General features: G+C 39.7%; 3 protein-coding genes across 3 annotated transcripts; all 3 read left to right on the top strand.

The window, feature by feature from the left end:
- Positions 1-861: 861 nt before the first annotated feature.
- On the top strand, positions 862-3,264 carry LOC129241861 (kinesin-like protein KIF3A). Its single transcript, XM_054878404.1, has one exon. It carries the CDS (start codon positions 957-959, stop codon positions 2,967-2,969), a length of 2,013 nt encoding a protein of 670 aa, XP_054734379.1. The 5' UTR covers positions 862-956; the 3' UTR covers positions 2,970-3,264.
- Positions 3,265-5,358: 2,094 nt separating this feature from the next.
- LOC129241863 (tRNA (guanine(37)-N1)-methyltransferase) lies at positions 5,359-7,764 on the top strand. Its single transcript, XM_054878406.1, has 3 exons — positions 5,359-5,437; positions 7,157-7,316; positions 7,374-7,764. Exons 2-3 carry the CDS (start codon positions 7,167-7,169, stop codon positions 7,551-7,553), a joined length of 330 nt encoding a protein of 109 aa, XP_054734381.1. The 5' UTR covers positions 5,359-5,437; positions 7,157-7,166; the 3' UTR covers positions 7,554-7,764.
- LOC129241862 (tRNA (guanine(37)-N1)-methyltransferase) lies at positions 5,444-7,112 on the top strand. Its single transcript, XM_054878405.1, has one exon. The coding sequence runs from the start codon at positions 5,568-5,570 to the stop codon at positions 7,023-7,025; it is 1,458 nt and encodes a 485-aa protein (XP_054734380.1). The 5' UTR covers positions 5,444-5,567; the 3' UTR covers positions 7,026-7,112.
- Positions 7,765-12,725: the final 4,961 nt, after the last annotated feature.

Below are 12,725 nucleotides of genomic sequence, written 5' to 3' on the forward strand. Positions count from 1 at the left end.
TCTAAGTTTCTACGAAGTAGATTATCTACTTTTTCGTGCTTAACTCACAATCCGTAATTAAAAAGCGAGATTACCCATACAACATTTCTCTCCCGAAATCTGAGATTATAAACCCTATGTTTTCTGTATTATAGATAATTATTTTTACGAATGCGATAGATAATTGTTTTTACGTCAAACTAAAAACTAAATAAAATGGATGTCGGCAAAGAAAACTGGTTTGTAGACATAATTGCAAAAAAAAAAGAGGTTGCCTGTAAAGTCGGTTTACTGACGATAGTTTAACGTGACAACGTCATAAGAAAATACTGATGCAATGGTTGCAATTTTCAAAACAAAATTTTAATTTTATTTGTTTGATAGATATTTTGTATGGATATAGAACAGGAGGTAAATGGAATCGCAATGGAATAGGTCAAGTTACATTTACACAAACGTAAAAAATGACGTTATCACGTCAAAAATGTTTCTTAGGTATTATTAACTATGCATTCATATAATAGAAAAAGCGTGTGCCCATATACGCTTTGTCCTCTTATTACTTATTGTAAAATTTAATATCGAGTTTCGCATGCGTATTGCTGCCCCTCTTATTCCTTTTCCTCTTCATATCGTTAATAATAATAAAATAAACCAAAAACTCCAAGATATGCAAACCAATTTTTATGAAGAAAAACCATTAAAAACAGTATTGACAGCTGATTGTCTATTTTGCAGGTAATCTGCCATATGTGAATGGGAAGATTGATTTTGTGGATTTATTGCTAATTACTGCATATGTGTAACCCTGTGATTCTGGCAACGAAAATAGCGAAGAGGTAAGCAAAAGGCAAAACATTAGTCAGCTGCTCAGAAAATCAATAAACAGTCATAGCAACGCAGCCTAAAATACACATAACTTTGTAGTTTTCTCATCAAGTTGGTAAATTTTTAGGGCGACGTAAAATCAGAAAAACATGCCGCAAGAATCACAATTAACCAATGCTGGTATGGAGGGCGATGAAATTGAAAATGTTCGAGTGGTGGTGCGTGTCCGCCCAATGGAGAAATCGGAAATTAACTGTGGTGCAACTAATGTTATACAAGTGGACAAAATCAATCGTGCCATCACAGCCGTGAAGCCAAACGCAACCGTAAATGAACCACCGAAAACATACTACTTCGACAACGTTTTCAGTACCGATTCCAATCAACTCGATTTGTATGTGGATACTGCGCGTCCCATCGTAGAAAAGGTGCTGGAGGGTTATAATGGTACGATATTCGCTTATGGTCAAACGGGTACGGGTAAAACCTACACCATGTCGGGTAATCCAGAGTCACCACAGACGAAGGGCATCATACCAAATGCTTTTGCACACATATTTGGACATATCGCCAAAGCTCGTGAGAATCAGAAATTTTTGGTGCGTGTAAGTTATATGGAGATTTACAATGAAGAAGTACGCGATTTGCTTGGAAAAGATGTAAGCAAGAGTCTAGAGGTAAAGGAACGACCAGATATTGGTGTATTCGTGAAGGATTTGAGTGGATATGTAGTGCATAATGCAGATGATCTGGAAAATATTATGCGCTTGGGCAACAAAAATCGTGCCGTGGGCGCCACAAAAATGAATCAAGAGTCATCACGTTCACACGCCATATTCTCTATTACGGTGGAAAGCAGCGAACTGAGTCAGGGCGATATGACAAATGTTCGAATGGGCAAGCTGCAGCTAGTGGATTTGGCTGGATCGGAGAGACAAAGCAGGACACAGGCAAGTGGACAACGGTTGAAAGAAGCAACCAAAATTAATTTGTCACTATCCGTGTTGGGCAATGTCATAAGTGCTTTGGTGGATGGAAAAAGTACACATATACCCTATCGCAACTCGAAACTTACGCGTCTGCTGCAAGACTCATTGGGCGGTAATTCAAAAACAGTTATGTGCGCTACGATTAGTCCTGCAGACACTAATTATATGGAAACTATATCTACATTACGATATGCTAGTCGCGCTAAGAACATACAGAATCGTATGCGTGTCAATGAGGAACCAAAGGATGCATTGTTGCGTCATTTTCAAGAGGAGATCGCCCGTTTGCGTAAGCAGCTTGAAGAGAGCAATCATGAAGATCAAATTTCCGAGGAGGAGGACGAAGAAATAGATGAGGATGAGGCCGATATTGAAATAGAAATTGAAGAAGCGCCTACTGTCAACGGTAGGAAGTCCAAGAAACGGGAGAAGAATGATGCTGAAAAAGAGGAAAAGGAGCGACGAGCACGGGAGCATCAAATTGAGATTGAGCATGCAAAATCGGAACAAGAACAATTGCGTAACAAATTAATGTCCCTTGAAGGCAAAATATTGGTTGGAGGAGAAAACCTGCTAGAAAAAGCACAAACTCAAGAAAAATTATTGGAGCAATCTCTCGCCGAATTAGAGGAGCGGGGGAAAACAGAGGAAGCATTACGACAGACACTACAGCAAAAGGAAACTGAGCGCATAGACATTGAAGAACGATACTCCTCACTACAGGAAGCCAGCACAGGCAGTACTAAAAAAATACATCGAGTCATGCAAATGTTGATGGGTGTGAAATCTGAATTGGCCGATCAACAGCAAGAACATCAGCGCGAAAAGGAAGGTATTTACGAGAATATACGTAGTTTGTCACGCGAGCTCGCATTGTGCGAACTGGTGCTTAACTCTTACATACCTAAGGAGTATCAGTCAATGATCAATCAGTATACTCACTGGAATGAAGATATTGGTGAATGGCAGCTCAAATGTGTCGCATACACCGGTAACAATATGCGCAAACACATAGCCGAACCAGAGGAATCCACTAATAAGCAGGAATTCATAGACCTTTCGCACGTTTATCTCAGTTACAATACCGATGGTGTCACAAATCCGGTGCGTGCTAAGTCTGCTCGTCCTCGCACATCTGGGGTACCACGCCCTACTACGGCACGGCGTTACTGAACCCATAATATATAAATTTATAAGTATAAAGTACGCATAGCTTTTGCACATATTATTTGTTTTTTAATTTTAAGTTTTATATTTTTTGTGAATTTAATTTTAAGATTTTGTTGTTTTCGTATTTATAACGACTCGAATTAACACGCAAAGCTAGACACAAAACAAGCATTTACTTTGCATTATAGTATTGCATACATTTGTATTCTGCACATAATCCAAACGGACACTACACAATTTTGTTGAAATAATTAGTTGATCAATGTATAAAATGTATTCAAATAAACTATTAACGGAACTGATCTATTTTTGAATTATCATTATACTTAAAATTACTATTCTCAAAGAAAACCATTCACAATGCGGATATGACCTTAAGCAACGCCTACACCAGCCAACTAGACATTGCTAAGATTTCAACGTGCGATGTTGATGCTAGTGAACGTGTTGAATGAGATTCAAAATATATTGGTCTAAGGGGTTACATGGGTTTCACGGTTTCAAAAAATCGATTTTTTTTGTCCTCTAGAATATTGTGTTAAAATTTCAAATCGATCCGAGCAATAGTTTCGGAGATACAGCCTTTGGAAGGTGTGCGCTCCAAGCCACTTTTATTGTTACTCAAAACTTCAAACGTATGTTTCTCAAAACTGTGTTTTCAAAGTCGGTTTCTCGAGAAATCTGAGAACTACTGAACCGATTTTGATGAAATTTTGCACAGGTCTTTGAGATACTATTCTTAAGGACTTGGACGAACGATTTTTTTTTCATTTACAACTATTTAAAAAAAAAAAATTTTCCGCAAAATTGGCATTTTTTGTAAAAAGGTCTGCCAAAAATCCAATTTTAATTTTTCTATTTTTTCCTTCGTCCAATTTCTAGTTTATGGTCTTAACTAAAATACGAATTTTTGATTTTTCACTTCAGATGATTCGGTAAGAAGTTCTTCTGCCAACGCGGACGCGTCTTTTTTTCCAGGAGTCACCGAAAGTCACATCTCAATGGCGGAGTTTTGAATATTTTTCCACAAAAATTTCAAGGATTGTTGTTGAAACGTGTATCTTTATAAGATTACTAAATTGTAATAAAAAATTTCATTATTTGTATGACAAAAAAATTGTTGATAAAAGGCCATTTTTTCCTGGAGGAAACCCATGTAACCCCCTAAGTCAATTTCAACAAAGTCAACTTCAATAATTTTTTTAATTTCCATTCCATTGCATATCTGCCACTAAATTTTAACTTATTGACGAGTTTAAAAATTCTTGCAATATGAATTCATAAAATTGATGGATATAAAAATAAAAAGGTTCACTGCAGAGCTTATCAAATTCATGTTAATTTTTTTTAGGAAATAATCGTCCGAACGAGTCGGCAATTCAAAGGTTCGTGAAAATTTATCAAGAAACTGGTTAGGTTGAGAATAGAAAAGTGCCGGCTGACCAAACACTGGATGTTCTGGTGTACTTAACAACTTTCAACATCGATATCTCGACGTCCTCAACAATTAAACATTCATGAATTGACCGTTAGGCAAATTTTACCTGTATATATTTAAATGATGTAATTTTCCACAAATACATGAATGAATCTAAACACCTAAATTTTGTATTTTAAAATAACATTTAGCCACGTCTTTTGAAATACCATTTAATAACACTTTGAGCGAGTTTGTTTAAATTGTTACCGAAATAGGGAATAATCCCAAATCAGTGAAAAGTGTCGTTAAGGCAGTGAATTTTCCATTGAATGCAAGAATTTTTTGTTTTAGCAGTTTTTATAAAATTCGTGAAGCAATAACACAAAATTAATTATATTGCTAAATATTATACTTTTTAAAAAATATTAATATAGTTTAAATTATTATTAACGGATTTATTCTCTGCCATATTCTTTCTTTCTGCGAAATTCTCATTAGCAGAGCGCAGAGCAAGGCGAAGTGAGTATCATAGGTGGCGCCTTGCCAAAGCAGTTACTTTATTTCCCTTAACACTACAAAAACAAAATGGACAAAACCAACAAAAGGTATAATGTGTCTGTGAAAATTTGTGAATGGCTTGGTAATAAAGTGGTTGTGAGATGTAAACTAAACAAACTAATGAAAACGCAGTGCCGCATGTTGAATTGTGAAATCACAAATTAATCTAAATGCAGTCTGTTTGCAAAAAGTGCGGAATACGCCGTGGCAAGAAAGTGTGTGTGTATGCATTTAATTTCTTGTGCTTGGTTGTTTACTTTGCTTTCGCCTACTCTTCTTTTTCACAAACAAGAAAGGGGGATTTCTTTTTTTTTTTTGTTTATTCATGGCCTTTACGACACGGCGTATTCGGAAGGTGCAACCATGAATTCTACCATCCTTGAGAATATGCCTCAAACTGTTCCTAGCACTTAAGTTTATTGGCGGTTCACTATTGTGAATTTCGCTAAGAAAAGAAGAAATCTGTTTTTGACAATTCGCAGCGCTGAAAAAGGTAAATTTATTTTGTACAATCTCGCTTTAAAACTCTTTATAAATTGAAATAAGGAAATTTAAAACTAATTTATAAAAACTATTTTTGAACCGTATATTAATGAGTATCGGATCAAGTTCGTACTGAATGAATGGTTGTTCTTCGACGTCTCACGTGGGCGCACGATTTATTACAGCACTTCAAGCGTCAGCGCCACTACTGGAAAAATATGGATTGTGATATTTTAGCGCCTCCGCCGAATGTCCGTGGAATGGTCGAATTGAATCGCGATTCCTTCAAAAAGCATGTGAAATTACCACGCCTACTAATACACGAGTCTGAATCAAATAAAGTATTGCCACTATTGAAAAAGCTGTTGCTGAAAATGGAAAGACTACGGCCGGTGCGCGCGTTACCAAGCAAAACTGCAGAAGAAAAATCGTGTGATATGCGTGAAATATTGCTACATCCATTAGCAGTGAAGTCATGGGATTGTCTACCCACTGCTGATCTGTTGAAGGTTAATGTTGCACAAAACAATTTCTATTATGATGAATTGGAGCTTGGTTATGAGAATTGGCGGGCGGATGAGATTTTCAAAAGCGTGCTGCCAATTGAGGAAGAAGGTCTCACATCGTATTCGCGCATAGGTCATATTGTACATTTAAATCTGAGAGATCACCTACTGCCTTACAAAAATTTAATTGGTCAAGTGTTGTTAGACAAAGTGCCTGGCTGTCGCACTGTAGTTAACAAAGCAGCAACAATTGACAATACATACCGTAACTTCTTGTTGGAGCTAATTTGTGGTGAGATGGAATATGAAGTGGAGACCAAAGAGAATGGAGTTGTGTTTGAGTTTGATTTTTCTCGCGTGTACTGGAATCCACGCTTATCCACAGAACATGAACGAATTACAAAAATGCTCAACGAAAACGATGTCCTCTACGATGTCTTTGCCGGTGTGGGACCATTTAGCATACCAGCAGCGCGTAAAAGATGTTGGGTGCTTGCAAATGACTTAAATCCAGAGAGTTTTAAATGGCTGCAACACAACGGTGGGCGCAACAAATGTTTGCCCTATATGAAAACTTTCAATAAAGATGGCCGCCAATTTTTACTGGAAGATGTTAAGCCCGATTTACTAAAACGTTGGAAGGATCTGTCAACTAACAAGCCAGATGCTTATCGGATACATATTACAATGAATCTGCCGGCTATGGCGGTGGAGTTCTTGGATGTGTTTCGTGGTTTTTTAAATGACAAGGAGTGGAATAATTTATCTGATCATGATTTAAAGTATCCAATTGTGCATGTTTACTCCTTTGCAAAGGGCGACGATACAAAGACACTTGTGCGCGCTATGGTTGAAGAGAATTTGGGTATGGCTTTGAAGGACAATTTGGAAGGCATATATTTTGTGCGTAATGTGGCGCCTAATAAAGATATGTATCGAGTTTCATTTCGACTTACGAAAGAAATTCTGACGTCGCCTCTTGCAGCAAAACTTGCTGAAACTTCAACTGTTGAGCAAACACCACGGAAGCGCGCCGCGTCTGAGACATATGAGGAGGAATTAAATGTTACAAATAAAGTAAAATGCAATTGATACTGATTCGATTTCAACTCAATAAATTGTTAATACTTTACTCGAAACAAAATGTTTTTTTATTTCTACCATTGGGCAGTTTGTATTAATTATTGTTGAATAAAAAATTTTTTTACTCTGTAAAATTTCAGTGATTAAGTAATGGGGCGCAAATCAAAAACCGCAGGTGGTAAAAAGGGTGCTGCTGCTAAGAGTGCCATCAACAAGTCTAAGAAGGACAAAAATATTTTCAAAGTTAATGATGTCAAAAATAAGAAGAAACCGAAAGTGGTGCAAGGGCAATTAAAAAAGGTAAGCAATTTGAAATATTGATAGAAAATCTAATATTGAGAAACTAACCAATTTCAGATTAAAGAAGTCGTTAAAAATAAACAGGAGAAAATCGACGCAAATTTGAAGGACCTACACAAAGGTATGGTGGTGAAGAAGCCAAAAGCATCTGTGAGCAATACGCCGATCAAGAAAAACAAAAAAGCGCCAGCGAACACGAAAAATGTATCGCAGAAACTAGGCAACCTCAAGTTCTAAGGCGCCAGTTTCCGTAAACTGAAATTTTTCTTCTGTCAAGACGCCGTTAACGAAGCAAAATTTTAAAGAATTAGTAATTAGTTTTAAACGTGACGAGCGGTATTTATTTGAGGTTGAAATAGTATGAAAATTTACTTATATATTATGAGTATAGAGAAAATGATGCTAAAAATTTCAATAAACATGATTGTATAGATAATTGTGTAAAATATTCGAGATAATAAGTTATTTTATTTTGGTCTATAGAAAAATTTAGATTCTTGTAGAAAATTGATTGATCTATTGATCTACTGAGGTAAAATGTTGTTATTGTAGCATACCACAAAGTCTCTCTTATCTCATTCCCATGGCAGCCGATTCTGCGTTACCGGAATGACTCGGCTTTTTCCCGACCAAAGGCTGCCGCCCCAGTAAACTAGCCCGCCCTGTCTAGTGAACAGTGTATCAGTGTCTCTCTTATCTAACGATAGGCCTAGGAAACATTATGCTTCGATGAGTTGAGTCCTAACGGAGAGGGGTTTGTGTTAGCAAAGGCGCTTGGGACGGCATCTGAATAGGTGGTTAGTATCGATTCTGGATAGGTAAGAGTTTACCTGCAACAATATTTAGAATGTAATTGGGCCGAAGTTACGCAGGTGTGTTGTTGTTGTCGGAGCAGTCTACTGGGCCTCTCCAGTCCGGTGTAGACATCGATCGTCACCGATCGTTATCGTCTAACTCATCTAAAGGTAGGCCTAGGAAACGCTGTTTCGACACGTTGGGGCCCAGAGGGAGAGGGGTGTTAGGTGACTGGGTTTGAGAGGGTATGTGACTAGGTGGTTAGTATCGGGTGGTGTGCCTTCATATGCCAGATATGTATTGAGCATGTCGGGGTCTATCCTGGATCAGAAGAAGTTTAACCTACTACAATATCTAGTCCGTAATTGTGCCAAAGTTACGCGGGTCTCGCGAGGCAGCTGAAGCTCTTCGTCAGCAATTGGTTATGGTTAGTGTTCGATAACTGCATTTGGGAGTCGGAAGTTTAAGAAGGTGGTAAGTGTCTCCCGATGAATGTCGTTAATTGCCTGCCTATACACTGTCCGGTTCAGTAGTTGTCGATTTGTTTTGTCCTGGACCTCGTCGAAGTAATTGAAGAGTTGCCTTCGGACGTGCCTGGGAGGTGGCTCTGGTTCAAGTAGCTTTCTACATGGGTGAAACCTTCCTAGCATCCTAGTAGAAACTATTTGCTGAGGAGTTTGTTGTGCTCCTTTACAGAAAGCATCTGTGCCTCGTTATGTAGGTGTTGTAGACGGGGAATAGCAGTGTCCGTCGCTGTCCGAAGAGCAGTGTTTTGACATGTCTGTAGCTTTGTCCACTGCGTATCACTAGTTCCAGGCGACCAGACAAGTGCAGTGTAATTTAGAACCGGCCGGCCAATTGCTTTAAATGTCGTCAGCAACATTTCTTTGTCTTTGCCCCTGGTACTGCTGGTTAGCGATTAGAACTTTAGTAGTAATTACGGTTGTATCGGCGAAGATGACACCCAAGATTTTGGGGTTGTTAACGGTGGGTATTGGTGTGTTGTCGACTTTCAGCTTTAGCTGTAGTTTAACCTCCTGCGACCGGGTGGTAAAGAGGGTCACCGTGTATTTAGTGGAGAAAAGTTGAAGATTCTTCGCAGTGAAAAAGCGAGGAAGGCTAGTGAGGTAAAGGTCTTTTAGGAAAAATTGTTTAATTGGGCTAAAATAACTGGTCAGGCAAATGATTGGGAAACGACATTCAGCGGGAGACCCTTACAATCTTCCTAAATTCCCGACCCCCCATTTGCCGTTATCGGAGTCCAGCCACCTCCTATTGCAGACAAAGAGCTTCAGCTGCCTCGCGAGTCCGCATAACTTTGGTAGGGTTGAGTAAACTGCTACAACAACAACAACCATTGGTAACGTCAAAAAGAAAGTCTAAGAATCTATAAAAGTGCTCTTAACCCCTTAGCCTACACGATATCTACCAATTGCGCGAGCTATAATACGCAAGAAATTCGTTCGCGCGCCGTGCCATTCAACTGTTCAGCCGTGTACCCGAACTGGCGCAAAGTGTATACTTTTCGTAACATATATATTTCAATGCAACGAAAGGAATTGTGAAATAATAAACAATGTTTAGGTACAAATAGTAATTTTAAGATGTCTAGGAAGTAATCATAATCAATTGATCACAAAGTCTTTACCACGAGTCAGACTCGTTGTTTTCGCTTATGGCACAAATTCTTTACCACGAGTCAGACTCGTGGCTATAGGCTAAAGGGTTAAGAGAGCGAAATGCAGTTCGTGGCGAAATTTTTGTACCTCAGTTGATGGGCTTACGAAAACTTCCAGGCTTAGGAAAGTATTGGTCGAGGCCTCTTATGTTCCCAGGTTTCGTAAAAAGGCCGAACGGTTCGTGGACCATGTCCGGTAGGGAGTTTCTGGGTCTTCTAATAGATACTCACTTTCCTGCTAACTCAGGCTTCTTTACTAGATCTGCCACCCCAGCGTTACATCATAACGAACAGTATGAAATGAACATCATAATAAAAACTATGACGAAATTGTGTATGGTGACTAGTTTCAAACCTCATAAATCAACTGCTTGATCCGGCGATACCATGGCTCTTGGTCGTTTTTAAAAGTTGCCTCAGGCTGTCTCATATCTCTGACAAGAGGAGAGAAAGCAGTGCAGTTTTTATTTCCAAAGCACGGAGGATCTCGCATGTCCCTCCGAAGGACTTTAGACCAATCAGCTAGTCATCGTTCGTTCGGAAACCTCTGGAATGCTGGTGGTTCGTCTTTAACAAATTTCCAAATTAGGTGCTTCTTCAAATTGGTACCGAAGACGTAGCCACAGATGAGAGCTTCAAATATCTTCGCTCCTTTGAAAGCACAGATTTCACACTAGACCGCAAGTGACGCACCGCATACAAGTCAGCTGGCAAATTGATAAAAATATGGTATGACCCGCCATGCCGTGTGCCTCTGAATGGTGGTCGCTATCCGCTAAGCAGGAGCAGGAGCAGGATCCATTGGACGGTGATAAGATTGCTGCATTGGGCTTCGAGTTTAACAAAACTGAACAAAATAAGCAATGACCCCATCAGGGGTAGTTGTCATGTGGCATCCATAATACAGAAATTGAGAGAAAATTACTTGTGCTGGTATGGGCACATCTTGAAAAGACCAGATCAACATGCAACAAAGAAATTGGCAACTCAGCCGTTTCCATCGATGAGATGTAGCAGACCGCTTAAATCCTGGCTAAGCTCCATTAAAGATGATAAGCAGCAGGACAAGGTCAACGAAGGGACGACCCAGGACCGCTTAATCTGGAGATTGCGCACGGAGAGGGTTGACGTCGACTGAGGGACCATAGCGAGGAATAAGATTCAAGTAGGTCCAAACTGTTGTTTGTTCAATGTTCCAACGATCCGTCTTGAGAATTTCCAAGGTTTGCATTATTTTACCGAAATTTTCGAAAATGGGCCCTTCAGAACATAGTGCGTTTGTGACATCAAACGAAACGGTATAGGGACATCTAAAATTGCGCTTAATTGGCTGTCACAGCATCCAGACTATTAACACTTTTGACATTTTCTGCTGCTTGGTTTACATTTTCGGTTTTATCGAAGGCAAACTGTAGGTTAGGTTAGGTTGAAGCGGTTATTCACTGTAGGACACACTCAGGCTCATGGCCCATTGTGGTGCCGCGTGGGGAACTAACCCTTACCCCTTCTGAAATCAATGAGTACTTTTCAAAAACTTCGTAAGATCCTTAATTTCGACAAAGCTGAGATCTTTTAATTCATTAAAGAATTGTTCGCCCAAACTGGCGCTGTGCTTATCTCTTCTTAGAATTTCGTACGTCTAGCATCTGTCGGGCGATTTTGCAAGTGGTTTAATTACGCCGTCTTTCATTCTCCGCTCTAACCATTTCTTCGAGGATACGTAGTTTACATGTTCGCAAGGGTATGCCTATATCGTTGACTATGTACTCATCAGTCAATTTGGTACCGATTTTCGCTAGTTCATCGGCTCTGCAGTTCCCCTCAATGTCACAACGGCCAGGAACTCATTAGGTGAAATGACTCAGCCATCTCGTTAAGAAATGCGCGGCATTTCATGGCTACCTTGGAGGTCGTCGAGTGTTTTGTGAGGGATTTTATCGCCACCTGGCTATTAGTGAAAATGTAGACATCATCTCCGGGTATCGCATCACACAGCATCAGTGTCACGGCTTTCATTATTGCCATCAGTTCAGCCTGAAAGACACTACAGTAGTCGGGGAGCCGAAAACTGAAGGAAATCCCCAGATGTTCGGAATATACACCTCCGCCCACCCTGCCATCGAGCTTTGAGCCATCTGTGTATACATGGATAGACTCGCCCTGTCTTACCACGTCCCGTTCCCACTCTTCCCTCGAGGATAGGAGGGTCATGAACGTTGTATTGGCAAGTATAGGCGGGACTGTATAGTCCACCTGTCCGGGAAGCCCCAACATGCCATCCAGGATTTTACCATGGCCATAGTCTGTGTTTTACCACTTACTTAAAATGCTCAGCCTTATTGCTGCACAGCGCGCAATGTACTTTGCCTGCAGGTCTACCTGAAGGAAGTTTAATATCACATATAGTGCTTTCGATGGTGTGGTCGACATTGCACCGGTTATAAGAACAGATGCAAGTCTTTGGATCCTGTTCAACTCTACTGATTTGCTGGAATGCTTGTTGAGAAGGTGATAGCTTGTTGCTAATCTTTCCTTTGATGGGCCCATTCAGCAATCGCTCTAACGTTTTTAACAGGAAGGATGATAGGCTAATCGACCTGAAGTCCTTCGGTTTCCTGCTTTGGGAATGAATACCACTTTTACTTCAGCCCATTTCTTGGGGATATATTTAAGTCGTACTGCTGCCTCAAAATTGAGACGAGTCCAGGTGCAATCATACTTATTGTGTGTTGCAGGTCAGCGGGGATAATTCCGTCTGGTCCCGGTGATTTATAAGATTTGAAAATGCCGATGGCAAATTTTATATTGTCCTCCGTTATAAAATCGATTGGGGGACCATCATTGTGCACTATAAGATGAGTTCTACCGTCTGCATTGAACAGACAACCTGGAAAGTGTGTCTGCATTAATAATTCCAGTGTTTCTTCACTATTAGT

This window comes from Anastrepha obliqua, chromosome 3 (assembly GCF_027943255.1).
Source record: "Anastrepha obliqua isolate idAnaObli1 chromosome 3, idAnaObli1_1.0, whole genome shotgun sequence".
NCBI lineage: Eukaryota > Metazoa > Arthropoda > Insecta > Diptera > Tephritidae > Anastrepha > Anastrepha obliqua.